The sequence below is a fragment of the Salmo salar genome, chromosome ssa11 (genome assembly GCF_905237065.1).
Source record: "Salmo salar chromosome ssa11, Ssal_v3.1, whole genome shotgun sequence".
NCBI classification, from domain to species: Eukaryota; Metazoa; Chordata; class Actinopteri; order Salmoniformes; family Salmonidae; genus Salmo; species Salmo salar.
The window spans coordinates 46,267,295-46,283,229 of NC_059452.1; the positions used below are offsets into that span (position 1 = coordinate 46,267,295).

The window sequence follows — 15,935 nt, forward strand, 5'->3', positions numbered from 1 at the left end:
CCATTTGCACAACCAGCATGTGAAATTTATTGTCAATCAGTGTTGCTTCCCTAAGTGGACAGTTTGATTTCACAGAAGTGTGATTGACTTGGAGTTACATTGTGTTGTTTAAGCTTACCCTTTATTTTTTGAGCAGTGTATATATATATATTACAACTGTACATACGTGTAACGATTATGCAGAGGTCAGAAGCAAAGTTCAGGGAGTGAGTGTTTTTTAATAAATATAAGAAACAACAAACAGGAAACACAAACAATCACAACGAAGCATGAAAACAGAGTCAATAACACCCTGAGGAAAGAAATCAAGGGAGTGAACAGATATAGGGAAGAGAATCAAGGAGGTGACTTGGGTCCAGGTGAGTGTCAAGAGCGATGGTGACAGGTGATAGCGGGGATAATCAGCAGCCTGACCTCAGGGGAGGCCAGAGAGGTAGTCCGTGACAGTACTGTATATAACAACTACCATGTATATAACAATGGTAGACAGTGGAGTTGGGTAAGACACATACATTTCAGACACCAGGCTATATGTTGGGTGCTTCAATACATTACATTACACAGTTTATATCTGTACACCAGGCTATGTGTGGGTGCTTCCAATACATACATTAAGACAGTTTAGATCAGACACCAGGCTTGTGTGGTTGCTTCAATACATTATTACAAAGTTTAGATCAGACACCAGGCTATGTGTGGGGATTGCTTTATTACTTCAAGTTCAGATCAGACACCAGGCTATGTTGGGTGCTACAGTGCACATTACATTACACAGTTCCAGATCAGACACCAGGCGTAAGTGTGGGTGCTTCAATACATTAAACAGTTCAGACTCAGACACCGAGGCTATGTGTGGTAGCTTCAATACATTACATTACACAGTTCAGATCAGACACCGTAGGCTATGTGTGTGGGTGCTTCCAGCCATTACACAGTTCAGATCAGACACCCGGCTATGTGTGGGTGCATCAATACACTCATACACAATTTTAGATCAGACACCTAGGCTATGTGTGGGTGCTTCCAGTACATTACATTACACAGTTCAGATCAGACACCAGGCTATGTGTGGGTGCTTCATACATTACATTACACAGTTCAGATCAGACACCAGGCTATGTGTGGGTGCTTCAACCATTACACAGTTCAGATCAGACACCCGGCTTGTGTTTGGGTCCGTCCATACATTATTACACAGTTCAGATCAGACACCAGGCTATGTGTGGGTGCTACAATACATTACACAGAAAGTTCAGATCAGACACCAGGAAGCTGAGGGGGCTTCAATACATTAAACAGTTCCAGATCAGACACCAGGCTATGTGTGGGTAAGCTTCAATACATTACATTACACAGTTCAGATCAGACACCAGGCTATGTGTGGGTGCTTCTAATACATTACATTACACAGTTGGAGATCAGACACCAGGCTATGTGTGGGTGATTCAATACATTACATTACACAGTTCAGATCAGACACCAGGCTCTGTGTGGGTGCTTCAATACATTACATTACACAGTTCAGATCAGACACCAGGCTATGTGCTTGGGTGCTTCAATACATTACAATACACAGTTCAGATCAGAACACCAGGCTCTGTGGTGGGTGCTTCAATAGATTACATTACACAGTTCATCAGACACCAGGCTATGTGTGGCTGATTCAATACATTACATTACACAGTTCATATCAGACACCAGGCTATGTGTGGGGTGCTTCAATACATTACATTACACAGTTTAGATCAGACACCAGGCTATGTGTGGGTGCTTCAATGCATTAAACAGTGTCTAGATCAGACACCAGGCTATGTGTGGGTAAGCTTCAATACATTGCACAGTTCTGATCAGACACCAGGCTATGTGTGGTTGCTTCAATACATTAAACAGTTCAGGTCAGACACCAGGCTAAGTGTGGGTGCTTTTCAATACATTACATTACACAGTTCAGATCAGACACCAGGCTATGTGTGGGTAGCTTCAATACATTACATTACACAGTATAGATCGGGGACACCCGGAAACATATGTGGTGCTTCAATACATTACATTACCACACAGTTCAGATCAGACACCAGGCTATGTGTTGGTGCGATTATTACATTACATTACACAGTTGAGATTAGACACACAGTTATGTGTGTTGTAATACATTACATTGCGTTAGTTTAGATCAGACACCGGCTGCAATGTGGTTTTTAATACATTACATTACACAGGATCAGACACCAGGCTATGTGTGTGGGGCTTTATTACATTACATTACACAGTTCAGATCAGACACCAGGCTATGTGTGGGTGTTTCAATACATTACACAGTTCAGATCAGACACCCGGCTATGTGTGCAGGTGCGTCAATACATTACATTACACAGTTCCAGATCAGACACCAGGCTATGTGTGGGTGCTTCCAGTAATACATACACAGTTCAGATCAGACACCAGCTATGTGAGGGGGCTTCAATACATTAAACAGTTCATATCAGACACCAGGCTATGTGTGGGTGCTTCAATACATTACATTACACAGTTCAGATCAGACACCAGGCTATGTGTGGGTAGCTTCATTACATTACATTACACAGTATAGATCGACACCAGGCTATGTGTGGGTAAGCTTCAATACATTAAACAGTTCAGATCAGACACACCAGGGCTATGTGTGGGTGCTTCCAATATATTACACAGTTCCAAATCAGACACCAGGCTATGTGAGGGGACTTCAATACATTAAACCAGTTCAGATCAGACACTAGGCTATGTGTGGGTGCTTCAATACATTACATTACACAGTTCAGATCAGACACCAGGCTATGTGTGGGTGCTTCAATACATGCTACATTACACAGTATAGATCAGACACCAGGCTATATGTGGGTGCTTCAATACATTACATTACCAGTTCAGATCAGACACAGGCTATGTGTGGGATTGCTTCAATACATTACACAGTTCAGATCAGACACCCGGCTATGTGTGGGTAAAAGCGTCCAATACATTACATTACACAGTTCAGATCAGACACCAGGCTATGTGTGTGCTTCAATACATTACACAGTTCAGATAACACCAGGCTATTGAGGGGGCTTCAATACATTAAACAGTTCAGATCAGACACCAGGCTATGTGTGGGTATGCTTCAATACATTACATTACACAGTTCAGATCAGACACCAGGCTATGTGCGGGTGCTTCAATACATCCTAGCACAGTTCAGATCAGACACCAGGCTATGTGGGTTGCTTTCAATACATTACATTACACAGTTTAGATCAGAACTTCCAGGCTATGTGTGTGGGGCTTCAATACATTACATTACACAGTTCAGATCAGACACCAGGCTATGTGTGGGTGCTTCAATACATTACACAGTTCAGATCAGACACCCGGCTATGTGTGGGTGCGTCAGAATACATTACATTACACAGTTCAGATCAGACACCAGGCTATGTGCGGGTGCTTGCCAATACATTACACAGTTCAGATCAGACACCAAGGCTATGAGTGGGTTGCTTCAATACATTGCACAGTTCAGATCAGACACCAGGCTTATGTGTGGGTGCTTCAATACATTACACAGTTCAGATCTTGACACCAGGCAATGTGAGGGGGCTTCAATACATTAAACAGTTCAGATCAGACACCAGGCTATGTGTGGGTGCTCCAATACATTACATTACACAGTATGTCCGACACTAGCTATTATGTGGGTTGCTTCAATACATTACATTACACAGTTCAGATCAGACACCAGGCTATGTGTGGGTGCTTCAATACATTACAAAGTTCACGTCACACACCCGGGCTATGTGTGGGTGCGTCAATACATTACATTACACAGTTCAGATCAGACACTCCAGGCTATGTGTTGGGTGCTTCAATACACTTACATTACACAGTTTAGATCAGAAACCAGGCTATGTAATGGTGCTTCAATACATTACATTACACAGTTTAGATCAGACACCAGGCTGTGTGGGGCTTCAATACATTACATTACACAGTTCAGATCAGACACCAGGCTATGTGTGGGTGCTTCAAAGTACATTACATTACACAGTTCAGATCAGACACCAGGCTATGTGTGGGTGCTTCAATACATTACATTACACAGTATAGATCAGACACTTTGTGGCTATATGTGGGTTCTTCTAATACATTACGTTACACAGTTCAGATCAGACACCAGGCTATGTGTGGGTTCTTCAAATACATTACACAGTTCAGTTCAGACACCCGACTATGTGTGGGGGGCTTCAATACATTAAACAGTTCAGATCAGACACCGGGCTAATGTGCGGGTGCTTCATACCTACATTACACAGTTCATATCAGACACCAGGCTATGTGTGGGTGCTTCCAATACATTAAACAGTTTAGATCAGACACCCACAGGCTTTGCGGGTGCTTCAATACATTACATTACACGGTTCAGATCAGACACCCAGGCTATGTGTGGGTGCTTCCAATACATTACATTACACAGTTTAAGATCAGACACCAGGCTATGTGTGGGTGCTTCAATACATTACATTACACAGTTTAGATCAGACACCAGGCTATGGCTTGTGGGGGCTTCCCAATACATTACATTACACAGTTCAGATCAGACACCAGGCTATGTGTGCGGTGCTTCCAGTACATTACATTACACAGTTCAGATCAGACACCTTGAGGCTATGTGTGGTTTGCTTCAATACATTACACTTACACAGTATAGATCAGACACCAGGCTATATGTAGGGTTCTTCAATACATTCGTTACACAGTTCAGATCAGACACCCAGGCTATGTGTGGTGCTTCAATACATTACACAGTTAGCCTTCAGACACCCGGCTATGTGTGGGGGCTTCAATACATTAAACAGTTCAGATCAGACACCAGGCTATGTGTGGGTGCTTTAATACACTTACATTACACAGTTCAGATCAGAGACCAGGCTATGTGGGGTGCTTCAATACATTAAACAGTTCAGATCAGACACCAGGCTATGTTGTGGGTGCTTCAATACACTTACATTACACAGTTCATATCAGACACCAGGCTATGTGTGGGTGCTACCATCACATTAAACAGTTTAGATCAGACACCAGGCTATGTGTGGGTGCTTCCTATACATTACATTACACAGTTCAGATCAGACACCAGGCTACGTGTGGGTGCTTCAATACATTACATTACACAGTATAGATCAGACATTTTCCAGGCTATATGTGTGGGTTCTTCAATACACTTACATTACACAGTTCAGATCAGACACCAGGCTATGTGTGGGGGCTTCAATACATTACATTACACAGTTCAGAGATCAGAAACCAGGCTATGTGGTGCTTCAGTACATTACATTACACAGTTCAGATCAGACACCAGGCTATGTGTGGGTGCTTCAATACATTAAACAGTTCAGATCAGACACCAGGCTATGTGTGTGGTGCTTCAATACATTACATTACACAGTATAAAATCAGACACCAGGCTATATGTGGGTTCTTCAATACATTACGTTACACAGTTCAGATCAGACACCAGGGGCTATGTGTGGGTGCTTCAATACATTACACAGTTCAGTTCAGACACCCGGCTATGTGTGTGGGGGTTTCAATACATTAAACAGTTTGTATCAGACACCAGGCTATGTGTGGGTTAATACATTACATTACACAGTTCAGATCAGACACCAGAGCTATGTGTGGGTGCTTTCAACTACATTAAACAGTTCAGATCAGACACCAGGGCTATGTGTGGGTAAGCTTCAATACATTACATTGACACAGTTCATATCAGACACCAAGCTATGTGTGGGTGCTTCAATACATTAAACAGTTTAGATCAGACACCAGGCTATGGTGGTGCTTTCAATACATTACATTACACAGTTCAGATCAGACACCAGGCTACGTGTGGGTGCTTCAATACATTACATTACACAGTATAGATCAGACACCAGGCTATATATGTGGGGTTCTTCAATACATTACATTTCTCAGTTTAATCAACACCAAAGCTATGTGTGGAATTTTTTACTCGTTCATCACCCGGCTATTTGGGAGACTGTTTGTTAAAACATTTCCAGATCAACACCAGGCTTTGTTGGTGCTTCAATACATTCCATTACACAGTTCAGATCAACACCAGGCTTAGTGTGGGTTCTTTTACCATTACATTACACAATTCCAGATCAACACTTTAGCACTAACTGTGGTGCTTCAATACGTTACATTACACAGTTTTAATCAACACCGCTATATTATTTGGTGCCCCAATACATTACATTACACAGTTCAGATCAACACCAGAGCTATGTGTGGGTGCTTCCAGTACGTACCATTACACAGTTCGATCTTCAGATATTAATGGGTGCTTCAATACACTTCTGAGTCACACCGCCATATGTGGTAATACTGCCATTACACAGTTCCGGAATTTTGTATGCGCTTCAATACATTAAACAGTTTCAGATCAAGACACCGGCTATGTGTGGGTGCTACATTATACCAGTTCAGTTTCCAACACCCGGCTATGTGTGGGCATTTCATTACATACATTCAATCCCATTGTTCTCACGCTATCATGTTTTTAATCCATTTCCGTTTAGATCCAACACCCACTATTGTGTGCTTCACCACATTACACAGTTCAGATCAACCCCGGCTATCGTGTGGAGCTTCAATCCATTAAACAGTTTCAGATCACACCCAGGCTATGTGTACGTTGCTTCAATACATTACATTACACAGTTCGGATCAGACCCAGCAATATGTGTAGTGCTTCAATACATTAAACAATGTTCAGATCAACACCAGCTATGTGTGGGTGCTTCATTACATTACATTCCAGTTCAGAGTCAACACCAGGCTATGTGTGGGTGCTTCAATACATTAACGTTTCAATCACCCCTATGGTGCTTCCTTCATTACTTACACAGTTCAATCAGACCCAGGCTATGTGTTTTTCAATACATTAACAGTTCAGATCGACCGTAATTGTGTTTTTCATACGTTACATTACACAGTTTAGATCAGATCACTTAGCTATGTTGTGGGTGCTTCAATACGTTACATTACACAGTTCAGATCAGACACGGAGCTCTCTGTGGGTTCTTCAATACATTACATTACACTGTTCTCATCACACCAGGCTTGTGTGGGTACTTCAATACATTACATTACACAGTTCAGATCACCCTATGTTGTTTCTAATTACATTACGTTCAGAGGTCGACACCAGGGTATGTGTAGGTGCTTCAATACATTACATTACACAGGTTCAGATCAACACCAGCTCTGTGTGGTTCTTCATCCATTACATTACACTGTTCACACATCAACACCATATGTGTGGATTCAATACATTACATTACACGGTTTAGATCAACACCGGTGTGTTGTGCTTCAATACATGTACATTACACAGTTCAGATCAAAAGGCTATGTGTTGGGTGCTTCATTTACACATTCAATCCCTATTGTGTTTCAATACTACATTTTTCTTTCTGGTGCTTCATCCTTACATTACACACAGTTCAGATCAACACCAGGCTCTGTGTGGGTTCTTCAATACATTACATTCACTGTTCACATCAGACCCAGGCTATGTGTAGGTGCTTTAATACATTACATTACACAGTTCGATCACACCAGGCTATGTGTAGATTGCTTCAGTTCATTACATTACTCATTTTCAATCACGTATGTGTGGTCTTCAATACATTACATTACACGGATTCAGATCAACACCAGCTCTGTGTGGGTTCTTCCAATACATTACGTTACACTGTTCACATCAACACCACTATTTGGGTGCTTCAATACATTACATTATCAGTTCAATAGACACCAGGTATGTGATGGGTTCTTCAGTACATTACATTACACAGTTCAGATCACAGGTTCATATCAGACACCAGGCTATATGTGGGTGCTTCAATCATTACATTACCATTTTTAATCAACACCAGGCTATGTGTGGGTTGCTTTATTACCTTACATTACACAGTTTAGGTGGGTCTCATGATGTCTCCACTGGTCTCTTCTCGTGTCCCTTCAGTGTGGTGCGTGTCCCCTCTGGTAGTCATGGCGCCCAGTGTGAAGCTCATTGCCCGTGTCAGAGTAAAATCCATCGTCGGAGTGCTCGTGCCCGCTGATGGATGATCCGACCTATAAACCACACACACATTACACACTCTTTTATCTACAGCTTTATTCACAGTCCACACCTTCTCCCACAGCTTTATTCACTCAGTCCACAGCCTTCTACCAGACAGCTTTATTCACAGTCCACAGCCTTCTCCCCAGACAGCATTTATTCACAGTCCACAGCCTTCTACCAACAGCTTTATTCCTCAGTCCACAGCCTTCTCCCACAGGGCAAGCTTTATTCACAGTCCACACCTTCTACCAACCAGCTTTATTCACGTCCACATTCTCAGTTTTATTCACCAGTCCACGGCCTTCTCCCACAGCTTTATTCCAGTCCCCCTTCTACCAAGCTTTATTCACCTCCCCCTTCTCCCACCTTTATTCACTCCCCCTACCACGCTTTATTCACTCCACCTTCTACCCTATTCACATCCACAGCCTTCTCCCAGACGGCTTTATTCACAGTCCACAGCCTTCTCCCAGACAGCTTTATTCACATCCACACCTTCTTCCCCACGCTTTATTCACATCCCTTCCCCCAACACTTTATTCACAGTCCACAGCCTTCTCCCAACACTTTATTCACAGTCCACAGCCTTCTCCCCAGACAGCTTCATTCACCATCCACAGCCTTCTCCCAGACAGCTTTATTCACAGGTCCACAGCCTTCTACCAGACAGCTTTATTCACATTCCACAGCCTTCTCCCAGACAGCTTTATTCACAGATCCACAGCCTTCTCCCAGACAGCTTTATTCACAGTCCACACCTTCTACCAGAGCTTTATTCACGGTCCACAGCCTTCTCCCCCACAGCTTTCCTTCACCGACACAACCTTCTTTTTGCTGAATCTACAGATGTACTTCACTGGGTTCCTGTTATTTACTATGTTTCCACATGACACTCTGAATCTAAAACAATTACTTACTTACTGTCAAACCACACTATTGAATCTATAACACATTACTGAACTTACTGTCAAACCACACTAACTCTCTGAATCTATAAAACATTACTGTACTTACTGTCAAACCACACTAACTCTCTGAATCTATAAAACATTACTGTACTTACTGTCAAACCACACTAACTCTCTGAATCTATAAAACATTACTGTACTTACTGTCAAACCACACTAACTCTGAATCTATAAAACATTACTGTACTTACTGTCAAACCACACTAACTCTCTGAATCTATAAAACATTACTGTACTTACTGTCAAACCACACTAACTCTCTGAATCTATAAAACATTACTGTACTTACTGTCAAACCACACACTAACTCTCTGAATCTATAAAACATTACTGAACTTACTGTCAAACCACACTAACTCTCTGAATCTATAAAACATTACTGTACTTACTGTCAAACCACATTAACTCTCTTGAATCTATACAACATTACTGAACTTACTGTCAAACCACTAACTCTCTCAATCTATAAACATTACTGTACTTACTGTCAAACCACACTAACTCTCTCAATCTATAAAACATTACTGAACTTACTGTCAAACCACACTAACTCTCTAGAATCTATACAACATTACTGTACTTACTGTCAAACCACACTAACTCCCTGAATCTATAAAACATTACTGAACTTACTGTCAAACCACACTAACTCTCTGAATCTATAAAACATTACCTGTACTTACTGTCAAACCACACTAACTCTCTGAATCTATAAAACCATTACTGAACTTACTGTCAAACCACACTAACTCTCTGAATCTATAAAACATTACTGTACTTACTGTCAAACCACACTAACTCTCTGAATCTATAAAACATTACTGAACTTACTGTCAAACCACACTAACTCTCTGAATCTATAAAAACATTACTGTACTTACTGTCAAACCACATTAACTCTCTGAATCTATACAACATTACTGAACTTACTGTCAAACCACACTAACTCTCAATCTATAAAACATTACTGTACTTACTTTTCAAACCACACTAACTCTCTGAATCTATACAACATTACTGTACTTACTGTCAAACCACACTAACTCTCTGAATCTATAAAATATTACTGAACTTACTGTCAAACCACACTAACTCTCTGAATCTATAAAACATTACTGTACTTACTGTCAAACCACACTAACTGTCTGAATCTATAAAGCATTACTGTACTTACTGTCAAACCACACTAACTCTCTGAATCTATAAAACATTACTGTACTCCTTACTGTCAAACCACACTAACTCTCTCTGAATCTATAAAACATTCTGTACTTACTGTCAAACCACATTAACTCTCTGAATCTATACAACATTACTGAACTTACTGTCGAAACCACACTAACTCTCTCCAATCTATAAAACATTACTCTACTTACTGTCGTAAACCACACTAACTCTCTCAATCTATAAAACATTACTGAACTTACTGTCAAACCACACTAACTCTCTGAATCTATACAACATTACTGTACTTCACTGTCAAACCACACTAACTCCCTGAATCTATAAAACATTACTGAACTTACTGTCAAACCACACTAACTCTCTGAATCTATAAAACATTACTGTACTTACTGTCAAACCACACTAACTCTCTGAATCTATAAAACATTACTGAACTTACTGTCAAACCACACTAACTCTCTGAATCTATAAAACATTACTGTACTTACTGTCAAACCACACTAACTCTCTGAATCTATAAAACATTTACTGAACTTACTGTCAAACCACACTAACTCTCTGAATCTATAAAACATTACTGTACTTACCGTCAAACCACATTAACTCTCTGAATCTATACAACATTACTGAACTTACTGTCAAACCACACTAACTCTCAATCTATAAAACATTACTGTACTTACTTTCAAACCACACTAACTCTCTGAATCTATACAACATTACTGTACTTACTGTCAAACCACACTAACTCTCTGAATCGATAAAAACATTACTGAACTTACTGTCAAACCACACTAACTCTCTGAATCTATAAAACATTACTGTACTTACTGTCGAAACCACATTAACTCTCTGAATCTATACAACATTATTGTACTTACGTCAAACCACACTAACTCTCTGAATCTATAAAACATTACTGTACTTACTGTCAAACCACACTAACTCTCTGAATCTATAAAACATTACTGAACTTACTGTCAAACCACACTAACTCTCTGAATCTATAAAACATTACTTTACTTACTGTCAAACCACACTAACTCTCTGAATCTATAAAACATTACTGAACTTACTGTCAAACCACACTAACTCTCTGAATCTATACAACATTACTGTACTTACTGTCAAACCACACTAACTCCCTGAATCTATAAAACATTACTGTACTTACTGTCAAACCACACTAACTCTCTGAATCTATTAAATTATGTTTTCTCAGTGTTCTCAGAAACCACAACATGTACCACAGACTACACAGTCTACAGTGGTAGTGTTCTCAGAAACTACAACATGTACCACAGACTAACATTCTACTGGTAGTGTTCTCAGAAACCACAACATGTACCACAGACTAACAGTCTACTGTGGTAGTGTTCTCAGAAACCACAACATGTACCACAGACTAACAGTCTACTGTGGTAGTGTTCTCAGAAACCACAACATGTACCACAGTCTAACAGTCTACTGTGGTAGTGTTCTCAGAAACCACAACATGTACCACAGACTAACAGTCTACTGTGGTAGTGTTCTCAGAAACCACAACATGTACCACAGACTAATAGTCTACTGTGGGTAGTGTTCTCAGAAACCACAACATGTACCACAGACTAACAGTCTACTGTGGTAGTGTTCTCAGAAACCACAATATGTACCACAGACTAACAGTCTACTGTGGTAGTGTTCTCCAGAAACCACAACATGTACCACAGACTAACAGTCTACTGTGGTAGTGTTCTCAGAAACCACAACATGTACCACAGACTACACAGTCTACTGTGGTAGTGTTCTCAGAAACCACAACATGTACCACAGACTAACAGTCTACTGTGGTAGTGTTCTCAGAAACCCTTTCTAATGATGTTATCAGGAATGTTATAATGGTTTTCCTGAATGATTTTCCAACTGCTGCATGTTGAAAGACATTTAGCTAGTTAACCTTGGATTTCTTCTGACTCCTTGTTGTGTATGTATGGTCCTCAGGGCTCGGTGTGTGCACAGCCCGTGCCAGTTTGGCACCTCACGGCATCAACTGCAGCCAGGAGTGCCCCTGCCGGAACAGAGGTCTGTGTGACCACATCAGTGGGCAGTGCCAATGCACCGCCGGCTACAGCGGAGAGAGGTAGGGCACTGGGCTTGGCAACTTCACCTCAAGAAGTAGGACACTTCATCACAATATGTGCACTGGACGAGAGAGAGAGAGAGAGAGAGAGAGAGAAAGAGAGAGAGAGAGAGAGAGAGAGAGAGAGAGAGAGAGAGAGATCTTGATTAATTTGACAGTTTAATTTGACCATTGTACTGGATACAGGACAACGCCATTAAAACCATCTGTAGTGTCCAAAACGTCTTTCAACCTGTCAGTCATTCCCTTGGCAGCAAGAGCCTCTCGGTGGACGCTGCAGTGTACTCAAGCGGCGTCAGGAGCAACTGCTTGCACGCCGCATTACCACTCCACCATGTCTTCCTGTCATGGCTTTTGCTTGTTATTTGGCTGAACACTAGATGGTTTCATTTGATTTTTGGCAGTGAAAACGAGGCTACTCAGGCTAGGAAAACATTAACCCAAATGTATAGCCCTGTTGGAAAATCAAAATGGACTGTTTGAAAATGTGAATCACATTTTTATTTGGCGTACCGGACGACGGCATTGAGAGAACCTCTGTTTTGGAATAGCCCAACTAGAAGCCAGCTGAGAGAGAGGGAGAGAAGGGGGAGGGAGGGAGAGAGAGTAAAATGTCTTCATTATTTTTTACCTTTTCTGAGTGTAATATTTACTGTTCATTTTTATTGTTTATTTCACTTTTATTTATTAGAGAGAGAGAGAAACCTCCAGCTACAGAGGAGAGCGGTAGGGCACTGTGCTTGGCATAGGAAACAGTCAAATAGGACACTTCATCGCTATGTGTGGCCACCCTGAATGGAAGCTTTCACTGTGTAGGCTACATGGGAAGACTTTGGATTGGCGTTCCGTTTAGTTCAACTTCTATTTTCCACACATGAATGTAGATATTTCAACCTGTATTTTCCACACATGAATGTAGATATTTCAACTTGATTTCAAGTGTTTGTCTGGAAATGTCCTCAAGTATCAGCAGGTTCCAATGTATTCCTTTTATTAGTCAACTCATGTCTTAATCTCTTTCTTTCTGCCTCTCTCTCTCTCTCTCTCTCTCTCTCTCTCTCTCTCTATCATCTCTCTCTATCCTCTCTCTTTCTCTCTCTCTTTCTCTCTCTATCCTCTCTCTCTCTCTCTCTCTCTCTCTCTCTCTCTCTGTTCTCTCTCGTTCTCTGTCTATGCAAATACCTTCTCATCCCTATCCATCTCTCTGCTCTTCTCTTGTCCACTTCTGCTCTCTCGCGCTCTCTCTCTCTTTCTCTCTCATCCTCTCTCTCTCTCTCCTCTCTCTCTCCCTCTTCTCTCTCTCCTCTCTCCCCTCTCTCTCTGGAAGACAGATTTATTACCTCTGCTAGACACATTGTCCAGAGGAATACCTCTCTTCCAACCTGTCACACACACACACACACACACACACACACACACACACACACACACACACACACACACACACACACACACACACACACACACACACACACACATCCTCTCTCTCTCCCCTCTCCTTCTCCCCACTCTCTCTCTCTTTATATTAAATCTGGCCAAATTACAGCCATTCTTTAGACCACAGACAGGTGTATTAGCCTGCGAGGAATCATTTCAGATTGACTTCTCTCACCATCCCTCCCATCTCCCTCCCTCCCTCTCTCCTTCCATCTCCCTCCCTCCCTCTATTCCAATGCGTTGCTAGATGAGGACCATGGGAAGTCTCTGTGATATAACCATGATACCCAACCAGCCAGATTATTTAATTGGAGCGATTCATCTCAGTTTTAATGGCTGTGTTGTAGATGTGTTGTAATCACGCCAGAGGATTGTATATTTCACTTTGGCTACGACCCAATTGGCAAACTATTCTTTATGTAGTGCACTGCACTTGACCAAGGCAAAAGTAGGGCACTAGGGCCCTAATCAAAAACAGTGCACTATATAGGGGAATATGGGTGTGGTTTTGGGACGCAGTCAAAGTGAAATACTGGGAGGTGTGCTTTATGTTCCTCCCACACTCCCCCCTCATCATTACTATTCTGTACGTAGAGAGAGTCAACCCCCTCATCATTACTATTCTGTACGTAGAGAGAGTCAACCCCCTCATCATTACTATTCTGTACGTAGAGAGAGTCAACCCCCTCATCATTACTATTCTGTACGTAGAGAGAGTCAACCCCCTCATCATTACTATTCTGTACGTAGAGAGAGTCAACCCCCCTCATCATTACTATTCTGTACGTAGAGAGAGTCAACCCCCTCATCATTACTATTCTGTACGTAGAGAGAGTCAACCCCCCTCATCATTACTATTCTGTATGTAGAGAGAGTCAACCCCCCTCATCATTACTATTCTGTATGTAGAGAGAGTCAACCCCCTCATCATTACTATTCTGTACGTAGAGAGAGTCAACCCCCTCATCATTACTATTCTGTATGTAGAGAGAGTCAACCCCCTCATCATTACTATTCTGTATGTAGAGAGAGTCAACCCCTCATCATTACTATTCTGTACGTAGAGAGAGTCAACCCCCCTCATCATTACTATTCTGTACGTAGAGAGAGTCAACCCCCTCATCATTACTATTCTGTATGTAGAGAGAGTCAACCCCCTCATCATTACTATTCTGTACGTAGAGAGAGTCAACCCCCTCATCATTACTATTCTGTACGTAGAGAGAGTCAACCCCCTCATCATTACTATTCTGTACGTAGAGAGAGTCAACCCCCTCATCATTACTATTCTGTACGTAGAGAGAGTCAACCCCCTCATCATTACTATTCTGTACGTAGAGAGAGTCAACCCCTCATCATTACTATTCTGTATGTAGAGAGAGTCAACCCCCCTCATCATTACTATTCTGTATGTAGAGAGAGTCAACCCCCTCATCATTACTATTCTGTACGTAGAGAGAGTCAACCCCCTCATCATTACTATTCTGTATGTAGAGAGAGTCAACCCCCCTCATCATTACTATTCTGTATGTAGAGAGAGTCAACCCCCTCATCATTACTATTCTGTATGTAGAGAGAGTCAACCCCCTCATCATTACTATTCTGTACGTAGAGAGAGTCAACCCCCTCATCATTACTATTCTGTACGTAGAGAGAGTCAACCCCCTCATCATTACTATTCTGTACGTAGAGAGAGTCAACCCCCTCATCATTACTATTCTGTACGTAGAGAGAGTCAACCCCCCTCATCATTACTATTCTGTACGTAGAGAGAGAGTCAACCCCCCTCATCATTACTATTCTGTACGTAGAGAGAGTCAACCCCCTCATCATTACTATTCTGTACGTAGAGAGAGTCAACCCCCTCATCATTACTATTCTGTACGTAGAGAGAGTCAACCCCCTCATCATTACTATTCTGTACGTAGAGAGAGTCAACCCCCCTCATCATTACTATTCTGTACGTAGAGAGAGTCAACCCCCTCATCATTACTATTCTGTATGTAGAGAGAGAGTCAACCCCCTCATCATTACTATTCTGTATGTAGAGAGAGTCAACCCCCTCATCATTACT

The 15,935-nt window shown here is 41.6% G+C and overlaps 1 protein-coding gene across 1 annotated transcript in view; it reads left to right on the top strand.

The window, feature by feature from the left end:
• Nucleotides 1–479: 479 nt before the first annotated feature.
• The window catches only part of LOC106592139 (multiple epidermal growth factor-like domains protein 11), a 199,887-nt gene continuing 184,431 nt past the window's right edge, over nt 480–15,935 (top strand). The window contains exons 1-3 of the mRNA XM_045688869.1: nt 480–499; nt 8,048–8,109; nt 12,286–12,424. Of these exons, the coding sequence (XP_045544825.1) occupies nt 480–499; nt 8,048–8,109; nt 12,286–12,424 (221 nt within the window). The remainder of the gene's footprint in view (nt 500–8,047; nt 8,110–12,285; nt 12,425–15,935) is intronic.